General features: G+C 52.5%; 1 protein-coding gene across 1 annotated transcript in view; it reads right to left on the bottom strand.

Moving 5' to 3' along the window:
* The window catches only part of LOC138352226 (uncharacterized), a 106,487-nt gene that overhangs the window by 20,243 nt on the left and 69,980 nt on the right, over positions 1-16,264 (bottom strand). Inside the window, exon 5 of the mRNA XM_069304513.1 lies at positions 1-70. Within this exon, the coding sequence (XP_069160614.1) occupies positions 1-70 (70 nt within the window). The remainder of the gene's footprint in view (positions 71-16,264) is intronic.

Below are 16,264 nucleotides of genomic sequence, written 5' to 3' on the forward strand. Positions count from 1 at the left end.
CAGTATCAAACCCACTGATCATCTGTAGCAATACTGAATAATCTGCTTCACACTGTCTCCAACACTCTCGCTGTAACAGTCAGTAATATTTTCGTTCTAACTTCCATATACAAACATGATTAATTTTTACACGAGAATAATAACCATAAAAAGTCTGATTAACAGAGATAATAAAAATTGGATTACTTTCATTATTGATCATTGCTATTAGAACCGGTGTGAAATATTGGTTTAAACCTTACGGGGTAATACACATGTCATGGCTGGATCACTTGATACCAACTCCAGAGGTGAGTGGCAGCCAGAGTTATGAACAGTGGCCGCCAGAGTTATGAACAGTGGCCGCCAGAGTTATGAACAGTGGCCGCCAGAGTTATGAACAGTGGCCGCCAGAGTTATGAACAGTGGCCGCCAGAGTTATGAACAGTGGCCGCCAGAGTTATGAACAGTGGCCGCCAGAGTTATGAACAGTGGCCGCCAGAGTTATGAACAGTGGCCGCCAGAGTTATGAACAGTGGCCGCCAGAGTTATGAACAGTGGCCGCCAGAGTTATGAACAGTGGCCAACAGAGTTATGAACAGTGGCCAACAGAGTTATGAACAGTGGCCAACAGAGTTATGAACAGTGGCCAACCGAGTTATGAACAGTGGCCAACAGACTTAAGAACAGTGGCCAACAGAGTTATGAATAGTGGCCAACAGAGTTATGAACAGTAGCCAACAGAGTTATGAACAGTGACAGCAAGAGTTTTGAACAGTGGCCGCCAGAGCTAAGAACAGTGGCCGCCAGAGTTATGAACAGTGGCCGCCAGAGCTAAGAACAGTGGCCGCCAGAGTTATGAACAGTGGCCGCCAGAGTTATGAACAGTGGCCACCAGAGTTATGAACAGTGGCCGCCAGTGTTAAGAACAGTGGCCGCCAGTATTAAGAACAGTGGCCGCCAGAGTTATGAACAGTGGCCGCCAGTGTTAAGAACAGTGGCCGCCAGTGTTAAGAACAGTGGCCGCCAGTGTTAAGAACAGTGGCCGCCAGAGTTATGAACAGTGGCCGCCAGAGTTAAGAACAGTGGCCGCCAGTGTTAAGAACAGTGGCCGCCAGAGTTAAGAACAGTGGCCGCCAGAGTTATGAACAGTGGCCGCCAGAATTAAGAACAGTGGCCGCCAAAGTTAAGAACAGTGGCCGCCAGTGTTAAGAACAGTGGCCGCCAGAGTTAAGAACAATGGCCGCCAGAGTTATGAACAGTGGCCGCCAGAGTTATGAACAGTGGCCGCCAGAGTTATGAACAGTGGCCACCAGAGTTATGAACAGTGGCCGCCAGTGTTAAGAACAGTGGCCGCCAGTATTAAGAACAGTGGCCGCCAGAGTTATGAACAGTGGCCAACAGAGTTATGAATAGTGGCCAACAGAGTTATGAACAGTAGCCAACAGAGTTATGAACAGTGACAGCAAGAGTTTTAAACAGTGGCCGCCAGAGCTAAGAACAGTGGCCGCCAGAGTTATGAACAGTGGCCGCCAGAGCTAAGAACAGTGGCCGCCAGAGTTATGAACAGTGGCCGCCAGAGTTATGAACAGTGGCCACCAGAGTTATGAACAGTGGCCGCCAGTGTTAAGAACAGTGGCCGCCAGTATTAAGAACAGTGGCCGCCAGAGTTATGAACAGTGGCCGCCAGTGTTAAGAACAGTGGCCGCCAGTATTATGAACAGTGGCCGCCAGAGTTATGAACAGTGGCCGCCAGTGTTAAGAACAGTGGCCGCCAGTGTTAAGAACAGTGGCCGCCAGAGTTATGAACAGTGGCCGCCAGAGTTAAGAACAGTGGCCGCCAGTGTTAAGAACAGTGGCCGCCAGAGTTAAGAACAGTGGCCGCCAGAGTTATGAACAGTGGCCGCCAGAATTAAGAACAGTGGCCGCCAAAGTTAAGAACAGTGGCCGCCAGTGTTAAGAACAGTGGCCGCCAGAGTTAAGAACAATGGCCGCCAGAGTTATGAACAGTGGCCGCCAGAGTTATGAACAGTGGCCGCCAGAGTTATGAACAGTGGCCGCCAGAGTTATGAACAGTGGCCGCCAGAATTAAGAACAGTGGCCGCCAAAGTTAAGAACAGTGGCCGCCAGTGTTAAGAACAGTGGCCGCCAGAGTTAAGAACAATGGCCGCCAGAGTTATGAACAGTGGCCGCCAGAGTTATGAACAGTGGCCGCCAGAGTTATGAACAGTGGCCGCCAGAGTTATGAACAGTGGCCGCCAGAGTTATGAACAGTGGCCGCCAGAGTTATGAACAGTGGCCGCCAGAGTTATGAACAGTGGCCGCCAGAGTTATGAACAGTGGCCGCCAGAGTTATGAACAGTGGCCGCCAGAGTTATGAACAGTGGCCGCCAGAGTTATGAACAGTGGCCGCCAGAGTTATGAGCAATGGCCGCCAGACTTAAGAACAATGGCCGCCAGAGTTATGAAAAGTGGCCGCCATAGTTAAGAACAATGGCCGCCAGAGTTAAGAACAGTGGCCGCCAGAGTTATGAACAGTGGCCGCCAGAGTTAAGAACAGTGGCCGCCAGAGTTATGAACAGTGGCCGCCAGAGTTATGAACAGTGGCCGCCAGAGTTATGAACAGTGGCCGCAAGAGTTATGAACAGTGGCCGCCAGAGTTAAGAACAGTGGCCGCCAGAGTTATGAACAATGGCCGCCAGAGTTAAGAACAGTGGCCGCCAGAATTAAGAACAGTGGCCGCCAGAGCTAAGAACAGTGGCCGCCAGAGTTATGAACAATGGACGCCAGAGTTAAGAACAGTGGCCGCCAGAGTTATGAACAATGGCCGCCAGAGTTAAGAACAGTGGCCGCCAGAGTTAAGAACAGTGGCCGCCAGAGCTAAGAACAGTGGCCGCCAGAGTTATGAACAATGGCCGCCAGAGTTAAGAACAGTGGCCGCCAGAGCTAAGAACAGTGGCCGCCAGAGTTATGAACAGTGGCCGCCAGAGTTATGAACAGTGGCCGCCAGAGTTATGAACAATGGCCGCCAGAGTTATGAACAATGGCCGCCAGAGTTAAGAACAGTGGCCGCCAGAGCTAAGAACAGTGGCCGCCAGAGTTATGAACAGTGGCCGCCAGAGTTATGAACAGTGGCCGCCAGAGTTATGAACAGTGGCCGCCAGAGTTATGAACAGTGGCCGCCAGAGTTATGAACAGTGGCCGCCAGAGTTATGAACAGTGGCCCCAGAGTTAAGAACAGTGGCCGCCAGAGTTAAGAACAGTGGCCGCCAGAGTTAGGAACAGTGGCCGCCAGAGTTAAGAACAGTGGCCGCCAGAGTTAAGAACAGTGGCCGCCAGTGTTAAGAACAGTGGCCGCCAGTGTTAAGAACAGTGGCCGCCAGTGTTAAGAAAAGTGGCCGCCAGTGTTAAGAACAGTGGCCACCAGTGTTAAGAACAGTGGCCTCCAGTGTTAAGAACAGTGGCCGCCAGAGTTAAGAACAGTGGCGGCCAGTGTTAAGAACAGTGGCCGCCAAAGTTATGAACAGTGGCCTCCAGTGTTAAGAACAGTGGCCGCCAGAGTTAAGAACAGTGGCCGCCAGAGTTATGAACAGTGGCCGCCAGAGTTAAGAACAGTGGCCCCCAGTGTTAAGAACAGTGGCCGCCAGTGTTAAGAACAGTGGCCGCCAGAGTTAAGAACAGTGGCCGCCAGTGTTAAGAACAGTGGCCGCCAGAGTTAAGAACAGTGGCCGCCAGAGTTAAGAACAGTGGCCGCCAGAGTTAAGAACAGTGGCCGCCAGTGTTAAGAACAGTGGCCGCCAGAGTTAAGAACAGTGGCCTCCAGTGTTAAGAACAGTGGCCGCCAGTGTTAAGAACAGTGGCCGCCAGTGTTAAGAACAGTGGCCTCCAGTGTTAAGAACAGTGGCCGCCAGAGTTAAGAACAGTGGCCGCCAGTGTTAAGAACAGTGGCCGCCAGTGTTAAGAACAGTGGCCGCCAGTGTTAAGAACAGTGGCCGCCAGTGTTAAGAACAGTGGCCGCCAGAGTTAAGAACAGTGGGCTCCAGTGTTAAGAACAGTGGCCGCCAGAGTTATGAACAGTGGCCGCCAGTGTTAAGAACAGCGGCCGCCATAGTTAAGAACAGTGGCCTCCAGTGTTAAGAACAGTGGCCGCCAGAGTTAAGAACAGTGGCCACCAGTGTTAAGAACAGTGGCCTCCAGTGTTAAGAACAGTGGCCGCCATAGTTAAGAACAGTGGCCGCCACAGTTATGAACAGTGGCCGCCAGAGTTATGCACAGTGGCCGCCATAGTTAAGAACAGTGGCCGCCAGAGTTATGAACAGTGGCCGCCATAGTTAAGAACAGTGGCCGCCAGAGTTAAGAACAGTGGCCTCCAGTGTTAAGAACAGTGGCCGCCATAGTTAAGAACAGTGGCCGCCAGAGTTAAGAACAGTGGCCTCCAGTGTTAAGAACAGTGGCCACCAGTGTTAAGAACAGTGGCCGCCATAGTTAAGAACAGTGGTCGCCAGAGTTATGAACAGTGGCCGCCAGAGTTATGAACAGTGGCCGCCATAGTTAAGAACAGTGGCCGCCAGAGTTATGAATAGTGGCCGCCAGAGTTATGAACAGTGGCCGCCAGAGTAATGAACAGTGGCCGCCAGAGTTAAGAACAGTGGCCTCCAGTGTTAAGAACAGTGGCCGCCATAGTTAAGAACAGTGGCCGCCAGAGTTAAGAACAGTGGCCTCCAGTGTTAAGAACAGTGGCCACCAGTGTTAAGAACAGTGGTCGCCAGAGATAAGAACAGTGGCCGCCAGTGTTAAGAACAGTGGCCTTCAGTGTTAAGAACAGCGGCCGCCATAGTTAAGAACAGTGGCCACCAGTGTTAAGAACAGTGGCCTCCAGTGTTAAGAACAGTGGCCGCCATAGTTAAGAACAGTGGCCGCCAGAGTTATGAACAGTGGCCGCCAGAGTTTTGAACAATTGCCGCCAGAGCTAAGAACAGTGGCCGCCAGAGTTATGAACAGTGGCCGCCAGAGTTATAACCAGTGGCCACCAGAGTTATGAACAGTGGCCGCCAGTGTTAAGAACAGTGGCCGCCAGTATTAAGAACAGTGGCCGCCAGAGTTATGAACAGTGGCCGCCAGTGTTAAGAACAGTGGCCGCCAGTGTTAAGAACAGTGGCCGCCAGAGTTATGAACAGTGGCCGCCAGAGTTAAGAACAGTGGCCGCCAGTGTTAAGAACAGTGGCCGCCAGAGTTAAGAACAGTGGCCGCCAGAGTTATGAACAGTGGCCGCCAGAATTAAGAACAGTGGCCGCCAAAGTTAAGAACAGTGGCCGCCAGTGTTAAGAACAGTGGCCGCCAGAGTTAAGAACAATGGCCGCCAGAGTTATGAACAGTGGCCGCCAGAGTTATGAACAGTGGCCGCCAGAGTTAAGAACAGTGGCCGCCAGAGTTAAGAACAGTGGCCGCCAGAGTTATGAACAGTGGCCGCCAGAGTTAAGAACAGTGGCCCCCAGTGTTAAGAACAGTGGCCGCCAGTGTTAAGAACAGTGGCCGCCAGAGTTAAGAACAGTGGCCGCCAGTGTTAAGAACAGTGGCCGCCAGAGTTAAGAACAGTGGCCGCCAGAGTTAAGAACAGTGGCCGCCAGAGTTAAGAACAGTGGCCGCCAGTGTTAAGAACAGTGGCCGCCAGAGTTAAGAACAGTGGCCTCCAGTGTTAAGAACAGTGGCCGCCAGTGTTAAGAACAGTGGCCGCCAGTGTTAAGAACAGTGGCCTCCAGTGTTAAGAACAGTGGCCGCCAGAGTTAAGAACAGTGGCCGCCAGTGTTAAGAACAGTGGCCGCCAGTGTTAAGAACAGTGGCCGCCAGTGTTAAGAACAGTGGCCGCCAGTGTTAAGAACAGTGGCCGCCAGAGTTAAGAACAGTGGCCTCCAGTGTTAAGAACAGTGGCCGCCAGAGTTATGAACAGTGGCCGCCAGTGTTAAGAACAGCGGCCGCCATAGTTAAGAACAGTGGCCTCCAGTGTTAAGAACAGTGGCCGCCAGAGTTAAGAACAGTGGCCACCAGTGTTAAGAACAGTGGCCTCCAGTGTTAAGAACAGTGGCCGCCATAGTTAAGAACAGTGGCCGCCACAGTTATGAACAGTGGCCGCCAGAGTTATGAACAGTGGCCGCCATAGTTAAGAACAGTGGCCGCCAGAGTTATGAACAGTGGCCGCCATAGTTAAGAACAGTGGCCGCCAGAGTTAAGAACAGTGGCCTCCAGTGTTAAGAACAGTGGCCGCCATAGTTAAGAACAGTGGCCGCCAGAGTTAAGAACAGTGGCCTCCAGTGTTAAGAACAGTGGCCACCAGTGTCAAGAACAGTGGCCGCCATAGTTAAGAACAGTGGTCGCAAGAGTTATGAACAGTGGCCGCCAGAGTTATGAACAGTGGCCGCCATAGTTAAGAACAGTGGCCGCCAGAGTTATGAATAGTGGCCGCCAGAGTTATGAACAGTGGCCGCCAGAGTAATGAACAGTGGCCGCCAGAGTTAAGAACAGTGGCCTCCAGTGTTAAGAACAGTGGCCGCCATAGTTAAGAACAGTGGCCGCCAGAGTTAAGAACAGTGGCCTCCAGTGTTAAGAACAGTGGCCACCAGTGTTAAGAACAGTGGTCGCCAGAGATAAGAACAGTGGCCGCCAGTGTTAAGAACAGTGGCCTCCAGTGTTAAGAACAGCGGCCGCCATAGTTAAGAACAGTGGCCACCAGTGTTAAGAACAGTGGCCTCCAGTGTTAAGAACAGTGGCCGCCATAGTTAAGAACAGTGGCCGCCAGAGTTATGAACAGTGGCCGCCAGAGTTTTGAACAGTGGCCGCCAGAGCTAAGAACAGTGGCCGCCAGAGTTATGAACAGTGGCCGCCAGAGTTATGAACAGTGGCCACCAGAGTTATGAACAGTGGCCGCCAGTGTTAAGAACAGTGGCCGCCAGTATTAAGAACAGTGGCCGCCAGAGTTATGAACAGTGGCCGCCAGTGTTAAGAACAGTGGCCGCCAGTGTTAAGAACAGTGGCCGCCAGAGTTATGAACAGTGGCCGCCAGAGTTAAGAACAGTGGCCGCCAGTGTTAAGAACAGTGGCCGCCAGAGATAAGAACAGTGGCCGCCAGAGTTATGAACAGTGGCCGCCAGAATTAAGAACAGTGGCCGCCAAAGTTAAGAACAGTGGCCGCCAGTGTTAAGAACAGTGGCCGCCAGAGTTAAGAACAATGGCCGCCAGAGTTATGAACAGTGGCCGCCAGAGTTATGAACAGTGGCCGCCAGAGTTATGAACAGTGGCCGCCAGAGTTATGAACAGTGGCCGCCAGAGTTATGAACAGTGGCCGCCAGAGTTATGAACAGTGGCCGCCAGAGTTATGAACAGTGGCCGCCAGAGTTAAGAACAATGGCCGCCAGAGTTATGAACAGTGGCCGCCAGAGTTATGAACAGTGGCCGCCAGAGTTATGAACAGTGGCCGCCAGAGTTAAGAACAGTGGCCGCCAGAGTTAAGAACAGTGGCTGCCAGAGTTAAGAACAGTGGCCGCCAGAGTTAGGAACAGTGGCCGCCAGAGTTAAGAACAGTGGCCGCCAGAGTTAAGAACAGTGGCCGCCAGTGTTAAGAACAGTGGCCGCCAGTGTTAAGAACAGTGGCCGCCAGTGTTAAGAAAAGTGGCCGCCAGTGTTAAGAACAGTGGCCGCCAGTGTTAAGAAAAGTGGCCTCCAGTGTTAAGAACAGTGGCCGCCAGTGTTAAGAACAGTGGCCGCCAGTGTTAAGAACAGTGGCCTCCAGTGTTAAGAACAGTGGCCGCCAGAGTTAAGAACAGTGGCCGCCAGTGTTAAGAACAGTGGCCGCCAGTGTTAAGAACAGTGGCCGCCAGTGTTAAGAACAGTGGCCGCCAGTGTTAAGAACAGTGGCCGCCAGTGTTAAGAACAGTGGCCGCCAGAGTTAAGAACAGTGGCCTCCAGTGTTAAGAACAGTGGCCGCCAGAGTTATGAACAGTGGCCGCCAGTGTTAAGAACAGCGGCCGCCATAGTTAAGAACAGTGGCCTCCAGTGTTAAGAACAGTGGCCGCCAGAGTTAAGAACAGTGGCCACCAATGTTAAGAACAGTGGCCTCCAGTGTTAAGAACAGTGGCCGCCATAGTTAAGAACAGTGATCGCCACAGTTATGAACAGTGGCCGTAAGAGTTATGAACAGTGGCCGCCATAGTTAAGAACAGTGGCCGCCAGAGTTATGAACAGTGGCCGCTGTAGTTAAGATCAGTGGCCGCCAGAGTTAAGAACAGTGGCCTCCAGTGTTAAGAACAGTGGCCGCCATAGTTAAGAACAGTGGCCGCCAGAGTTAAGAACAGTGGCCGTCAGAGTTATGAACAGTGGCCGCCATAGTTAAGAACAGTGGCCGCCAGAGTTATGAACAGTGGCCGCCAGAGTTATGAACAGTGGCCGCCAGAGTTATGAACAGTGGCCGCCAGAGTTAGGAACAGTGGCCTCCAGTGTTAAGAACAGTGGCCGCCAGAGATAAGAACAGTGGCCGCCAGAGTTATGAACAGTGGCCGCCAGAGTTAAGAACAGTGGCCTCCAGTGTTAAGAACAGTGGCCACCAGTGTTAAGAACAGTGGCCGCCAGAGATAAGAACAGTGGCCGCCAGTGTTAAGAACAGTGGCCTCCAGTGTTAAGAACAGCGGCCGCCATAGTTAAGAACAGTGGCCACCAGTGTTAAGAACAGTGGCCTCCAGTGTTAAGAACAGTGGCCGCCATAGTTAAGAACAGTGGCCGCCAGAGTTATGAACAGTGGCCGCCAGTGTTAAGAACAGTGGCCGCCAGTGTTAAGAACAGTGGCCGCCAGAGTTATGAACAGTGGCCGCCAGAGTTAAGAACAGTGGCCGCCAGTGTTAAGAACAGTGGCCGCCAGAGTTAAGAACAGTGGCCGCCAGAGTTATGAACAGTGGCCGCCAGAATTAAGAACAGTGGCCGCCAAAGTTAAGAACAGTGGCCGCCAGTGTTAAGAACAGTGGCCGCCAGAGTTAAGAACAATGGCCGCCAGAGTTATGAACAGTGGCCGCCAGAGTTATGAACAGTGGCCGCCAGAGTTATGAACAGTGGCCGCCAGAGTTATGAACAGTGGCCGCCAGAGTTATGAACAGTGGCCGCCAGAGTTATGAACAGTGGCCGCCAGAGTTATGAACAGTGGCCGCCAGAGTTATGAACAGTGGCCGCCAGAGTTATGAACAGTGGCCGCCAGAGTTATGAACAGTGGCCGCCAGAGTTATGAACAGTGGCCGCCAGAGTTATGAACAATGGCCGCCAGACTTAAGAACAATGGCCGCCAGAGTTATGAACAGTGGCCGCCATAGTTAAGAACAATGGCCGCCAGAGTTAAGAACAGTGGCCGCCAGAGTTATGAACAGTAGCCGCCAGAGTTAAGAACAGTGGCCGCCAGAGTTATGAACAGTGGCCGCCAGAGTTATGAACAGTGGCCGCCAGAGTTATGAACAGTGGCCGCAAGAGTTATGAACAGTGGCCGCCAGAGTTAAGAACAGTGGCCGCCAGAGTTATGAACAATGGCCGCCAGAGTTAAGAACAGTGGCCGCCAGAATTAAGAACAGTGGCCGCCAGAGCTAAGAACAGTGGCCGCCAGAGTTATGAACAATGGACGCCAGAGTTAAGAACAGTGGCCGCCAGAGTTATGAACAATGGCCGCCAGAGTTAAGAACAGTGGCCGCCAGAGTTAAGAACAGTGGCCGCCAGAGCTAAGAACAGTGGCCGCCAGAGTTATGAACAATGGCCGCCAGAGTTAAGAACAGTGGCCGCCAGAGCTAAGAACAGTGGCCGCCAGAGTTATGAACAGTGGCCGCCAGAGTTATGAACAGTGGCCGCCAGAGTTATGAACAATGGCCGCCAGAGTTATGAACAATCTCCGCCAGAGTTAAGAACAGTGGCCGCCAGAGCTAAGAACAGTGGCCGCCAGAGTTATGAACAGTGGCCGCCAGAGTTATGAATAGTGGCCGCCAGAGTTATGAACAGTGGCCGCCAGAGTTATGAACAGTGGCCGCCAGAGTTATGAACAGTGGCCGCCAGAGTTATGAACAGTGGCCCCAGAGTTAAGAACAGTGGCCGCCAGAGTTAGGAACAGTGGCCGCCAGAGTTAAGAACAGTGGCCGCCAGAGTTAAGAACAGTGGCCGCCAGTGTTAAGAACAGTGGCCGCCAGTGTTAAGAACAGTGGCCGCCAGTGTTAAGAAAAGTGGCCGCCAGTGTTAAGAACAGTGGCCACCAGTGTTAAGAACAGTGGCCTCCAGTGTTAAGAACAGTGGCCGCCAGAGTTAAGAACAGTGGCGGCCAGTGTTAAGAACAGTGGCCGCCAGAGTTATGAACAGTGGCCTCCAGTGTTAAGAACAGTGGCCGCCAGAGTTAAGAACAGTGGCCGCCAGAGTTATGAACAGTGGCCGCCAGAGTTAAGAACAGTGGCCCCCAGTGTTAAGAACAGTGGCCGCCAGTGTTAAGAACAGTGGCCGCCAGAGTTAAGAACAGTGGCCGCCAGTGTTAAGAACAGTGGCCGCCAGAGTTAAGAACAGTGGCCGCCAGAGTTAAGAACAGTGGCCGCCAGAGTTAAGAACAGTGGCCGCCAGTGTTAAGAACAGTGGCCGCCAGAGTTAAGAACAGTGGCCTCCAGTGTTAAGAACAGTGGCCGCCAGTGTTAAGAACAGTGGCCGCCAGTGTTAAGAACAGTGGCCTCCAGTGTTAAGAACAGTGGCCGCCAGAGTTAAGAACAGTGGCCGCCAGTGTTAAGAACAGTGGCCGCCAGTGTTAAGAACTGTGGCCGCCAGTGTTAAGAACAGTGGCCGCCAGTGTTAAGAACAGTGGCCGCCAGAGTTAAGAACAGTGGCCTCCACTGTTAAGAACAGTGGCCGCCAGAGTTATGAACAGTGGCCGCCAGTGTTAAGAACAGCGGCCGCCATAGTTAAGAACAGTGGCCTCCAGTGTTAAGAACAGTGGCCGCCAGAGTTAAGAACAGTGGCCACCAGTGTTAAGAACAGTGGCCTCCAGTGTTAAGAACAGTGGCCGCCATAGTTAAGAACAGTGGCCGCCACAGTTATGAACAGTGGCCGCCAGAGTTATGAACAGTGGCCGCCATAGTTAAGAACAGTGGCCGCCAGAGTTATGAACAGTGGCCGCCATAGTTAAGAACAGTGGCCGCCAGAGTTAAGAACAGTGGCCTCCAGTGTTAAGAACAGTGGCCGCCATAGTTAAGAACAGTGGCCGCCAGAGTTAAGAACAGTGGCCTCCAGTGTTAAGAACAGTGGCCACCAGTGTTAAGAACAGTGGCCGCCATAGTTAAGAACAGTGGTCGCCAGAGTTATGAACAGTGGCCGCCAGAGTTATGAACAGTGGCCGCCATAGTTAAGAACAGTGGCCGCCAGAGTTATGAACAGTGGCCGCCAGAGTTATGAACAGTGGCCGCCAGAGTAATGAACAGTGGCCGCCAGAGTTAAGAACAGTGGCCTCCAGTGTTAAGAACAGTGGCCGCCATAGTTAAGAACAGTGGCCGCCAGAGTTAAGAACAGTGGCCTCCAGTGTTAAGAACAGTGGCCACCAGTGTTAAGAACAGTGGTCGCCAGAGATAAGAACAGTGGCCGCCAGTGTTAAGAACAGTGGCCTCCAGTGTTAAGAACAGCGGCCGCCATAGTTAAGAACAGTGGCCACCAGTGTTAAGAACAGTGGCCTCCAGTGTTAAGAACAGTGGCCGCCATAGTTAAGAACAGTGGCCGCCAGAGTTATGAACAGTGGCCGCCAGAGTTTTGAACAGTGGCCGCCAGAGCTAAGAACAGTGGCCGCCAGAGTTATGAACAGTGGCCGCCAGAGTTATGAACAGTGGCCACCAGAGTTATGAACAGTGGCCGCCAGTGTTAAGAACAGTGGCCGCCAGTATTAAGAACAGTGGCCCCCAGAGTTATGAACAGTGGCCGCCAGTGTTAAGAACAGTGGCCGCCAGTGTTAAGAACAGTGGCCGCCAGAGTTATGAACAGTGGCCGCCAGAGTTAAGAACAGTGGCCGCCAGTGTTAAGAACAGTGGCCGCCAGAGTTAAGAACAGTGGCCGCCAGAGTTATGAACAGTGGCCGCCAGAATTAAGAACAGTGGCCGCCAAAGTTAAGAACAGTGGCCGCCAGTGTTAAGAACAGTGGCCGCCAGAGTTAAGAACAATGGCCGCCAGAGTTATGAACAGTGGCCGCCAGAGTTATGAACAGTGGCCGCCAGAGTTATGAACAGTGGCCGCCAGAGTTATGAACAGTGGCCGCCAGAGTTATGAACAGTGGCCGCCAGAGTTATGAACAGTGGCCGCCAGAGTTAAGAACAATGGCCGCCAGAGTTATGAACAGTGGCCGCCAGAGTTATGAACAGTGGCCGCCAGAGTTATGAACAGTGGCCGCCAGAGTTAAGAACAGTGGCTGCCAGAGTTAAGAACAGTGGCCGCCAGAGTTAGGAACAGTGGCCGCCAGAGTTAAGAACAGTGGCCGCCAGAGTTAAGAACAGTGGCCGCCAGTGTTAAGAACAGTGGCCGCCAGTGTTAAGAACAGTGGCCGCCAGTGTTAAGAAAAGTGGCCGCCAGTGTTAAGAACAGTGGCCGCCAGTGTTAAGAAAAGTGGCCTCCAGTGTTAAGAACAGTGGCCGCCAGTGTTAAGAACAGTGGCCGCCAGTGTTAAGAACAGTGGCCTCCAGTGTTAAGAACAGTGGCCGCCAGAGTTAAGAACAGTGGCCGCCAGTGTTAAGAACAGTGGCCGCCAGTGTTAAGAACAGTGGCCGCCAGTGTTAAGAACAGTGGCCGCCAGTGTTAAGAACAGTGGCCGCCAGTGTTAAGAACAGTGGCCGCCAGAGTTAAGAACAGTGGCCTCCAGTGTTAAGAACAGTGGCCGCCAGAGTTATGAACAGTGGCCGCCAGTGTTAAGAACAGCGGCCGCCATAGTTAAGAACAGTGGCCTCCAGTGTTAAGAACAGTGGCCGCCAGAGTTAAGAACAGTGGCCACCAGTGTTAAGAACAGTGGCCTCCAGTGTTAAGAACAGTGGCCGCCATAGTTAAGAACAGTGATCGCCACAGTTATGAACAGTGGCCGCCAGAGTTATGAACAGTGGCCGCCATAGTTAAGAACAGTGGCCGCCAGAGTTATGAACAGTGGCCGCCATAGTTAAGATCAGTGGCCGCCAGAGTTAAGAACAGTGGCCTCCAGTGTTAAGAACAGTGGCCGCCATAGTTAAGAACAGTGACCGCCAGAGTTAAGAACAGTGGCCTCCAGTGTTAAGAACAGTGGCCACCAGTGTTAAGAACAGTGGCCGCCATAGTTAAGAACAGTGGTCGCCAGAGTTATGAACAGTGGCCGCCAGAGTTATGAACAGTGGCCGCCATTGTTAAGAACAGTGGCCGCCAGAGTTATGAACAGTGGCCGCCAGAGTTATGAACAGTGGCCGCCAGAGTTATGAACAGTGGCCGCCAGAGTTAGGAACAGTAGCCTCCAGTGTTAAGAACAGTGGCCGCCAGAGATAAGAACAGTGGCCGCCAGAGTTATGAACAGTGGCCGCCAGAGTTAAGAACAGTGGCCTCCAGTGTTAGGAACAGTGGCCACCAGTGTTAAGAACAGTGGCCGCCAGAGATAAGAACAGTGGCCGCCAGTGTTAAGAACAGTGGCCTCCAGTGTTAAGAACAGCGGCCGCCATAGTTAAGAACAGTGGCCACCAGTGTTAAGAACAGTGGCCTCCAGTGTTAAGAACAGTGGCCGCCATAGTTAAGAACAGTGGCCGCCAGAGTTATGAACAGTGGCCGCCAGAGTTATGAACAGTGGCCGCCATAGTTAAGAACAGTGGCCGCCAGAGTTATGAACAGTGGCCGCCAGAGTTAATTAAGAACAGTGGCCGCCAGAGTTATGAACAGTGGCCGCCAGAGTTATGAACAATGGCCGCCACAGTTATTAACAGTGGCCGCCAGAGTTAAGAACAGTGGCCGCTAGAGTTAAGAACAATGGCCGCCAGTGTTATGAACAGTGGCCGCCAGAGTTAAGAACAGTGGCCTCCAGTGTTAAGAACAGGGGCCGCCAGTGTTAAGAACAGCGGCCGCCAGAGTTATGAACAGTGGCCGCCAGAGTAAAGAACAGTGGCCGCCAGAGTTATGAACAGTGGCCACCAGAGTTAAGAACAGTGGCCACCAGAGTTAAGAACAGTGGCCGCCAGAGTTATGAACAGTGGCCGCCATAGTTAAGAACAGTGGCCGCCAGAGTTAAGAACAGTGGCCTCCAGTGTTAAGAACAGTGGCCGCCATAGTTAAGAACAGTGGCCGCCAGAGTTAAGAACAGTGGCCTCCAGTGTTAAGAACAGCGGCCGCCAGAGTTATGAACAATGGCCGCCAGAGTTATGAACAGTGGCCGCCACAGTTATGAACAGTGGCCGCCACAGTTATGAACAATGGCCGCCACAGTTATGAACAGTGGCCGCCACAGTTATGAACAATGGCCGCCAGAGTTATGAACAGTGGCCGCCACAGTTATGAACAATGGCCGCCAGAGTTATGAACAGTGGCCGCCAGAGTTATGAACAGTGGCCGCCAGAATTAAGAACAGTGGCCGCCAGAGCTAAGAACAGTGGCCGCCAGAGTTATGAACAATGGCCGCCAGAGTTTAGAACAGTGGCCGCCAGAGTTATGAACAATGGCCGCCAGAGTTAAGAACAGTGGCGGCCAGAGTTAAGAACAGTGGCCGCCAGAGCTAAGAACAGTGGCCGCCAGAGTTATGAACAATGGCCGCCAGAGTTAAGAACAGTGGCCGCCAGAGCTAAGAACAGTGGCCGCCAGAGTTATGAACAGTGGCCGCCAGAGTTATGAACAATGGCCGCTAGAGTTATGAACAATGGCCGCCAGAGTTAAGAACAGTGGCCGCCAGAGCTAAGAACAGTGGCCGCCAGAGTTATGAACAGTGGCCGCCAGAGTTATGAACAGTGGCCGCCAGAGTTATGAACAGTGGCCGCCAGAGTTATGAACAGTGGCCGCCAGAGTTATGAACAGTGGCCGCCAGAGTTATGAACAGTGGCCGCCAGAGTTAAGAACAGTGGCCGCCAGAGTTAAGAACAGTGGCCGCCAGAGTTAAGAACAGTGGCCGCCAGTGTTAAGAACAGTGGCCGCCAGAGTTAAGAAAAGTGGCCGCCAGTGTTAAGAACAGTGGCCGCCAGTGTTAAGAACAGTGGCCTCCAGTGTTAAGAACAGTGGCCGCCAGAGTTAAGAACAGTGGCCTCCAGTGTTAAGAACAGTGGCCGCCAGTGTTAAGAAAAGTGGCCTCCAGTGTTAAGAACAGTGGCCGCAAGTGTTAAGAACAGTGGCCTCCAGTGTTAAGAACAGTGGCCGCCAGAGTTAAGAACAGTGGCCGCCAGTGTTAAGAACAGTGGCCGCCAGTGTTAAGAACAGTGGCCGCCAGTGTTAAGAACAGTGGCCGCCAGTGTTAAGAACAGTGGCCGCCAGAGTTAAGAACAGTGGCCTCCAGTGTTAAGAACAGTGGCCGCGAGAGTTATGAACAGTGGCCGCCAGTGTTAAGAACAGCGGCCGCCATAGTTAAGAACAGTGGCCTCCAGTGTTAAGAACAGTGGCCGCCAGAGTTAAGAACAGTGGCCACCAGTGTTAAGAACAGTGGCCTCCAGTGTTAAGAACATTGGCCGCCATAGTTAAGAACAGTGGCCGCCACAGTTATGAACAGTGGCCGCAAGAGTTATGAACAGTGGCCGCCATAGTTAAGAACAGTGGCCGCCAGAGTTATGAACAGTGGCCGCCATAGTTAAGAACAGTGGCCGCCAGAGTTAAGAACAGTGGCCTCCAGTGTTAAGAACAGTGGCCGCCATAGTTAAGAACAGTGGCCGCAAGAGTTAAGAACAGTGGCCTCCAGTGTTAAGAACAGTGGCCACCAGTGTTAAGAACAGTGGCCGCCATAGTTAAGAACAGTGGTCGCCAGAGTTATGAACAGTGGCCGCCAGAGTTATGAACAGTGGCCGCCATAGTTAAGAACAGTGGCCGCCAGAGTTATGAACAGTGGCCGACAGAGTTATGAACAGTGGCCGCCAGAGTTATGAACAGTGGCCGCCATAGTTAAGAACAGTGGCCGCCAGAGTTAAGAACAGTGGCCTCCAGTGTTAAGAACAGTGGCCGCCATAGTTAAGAACAGTGGCCGCCAGAGTTAAGAACAGTGGCCTCCAGTGTTAAGAACAGTGGCCACCAGTGTTAAGAACAGTGGCCGCCAGAGATAAGAACAGTGGCCGCCAGTGTTAAG

Source organism: Procambarus clarkii, chromosome 5, assembly GCF_040958095.1.
Source record: "Procambarus clarkii isolate CNS0578487 chromosome 5, FALCON_Pclarkii_2.0, whole genome shotgun sequence".
Classification (NCBI taxonomy): domain Eukaryota; kingdom Metazoa; phylum Arthropoda; class Malacostraca; order Decapoda; family Cambaridae; genus Procambarus; species Procambarus clarkii.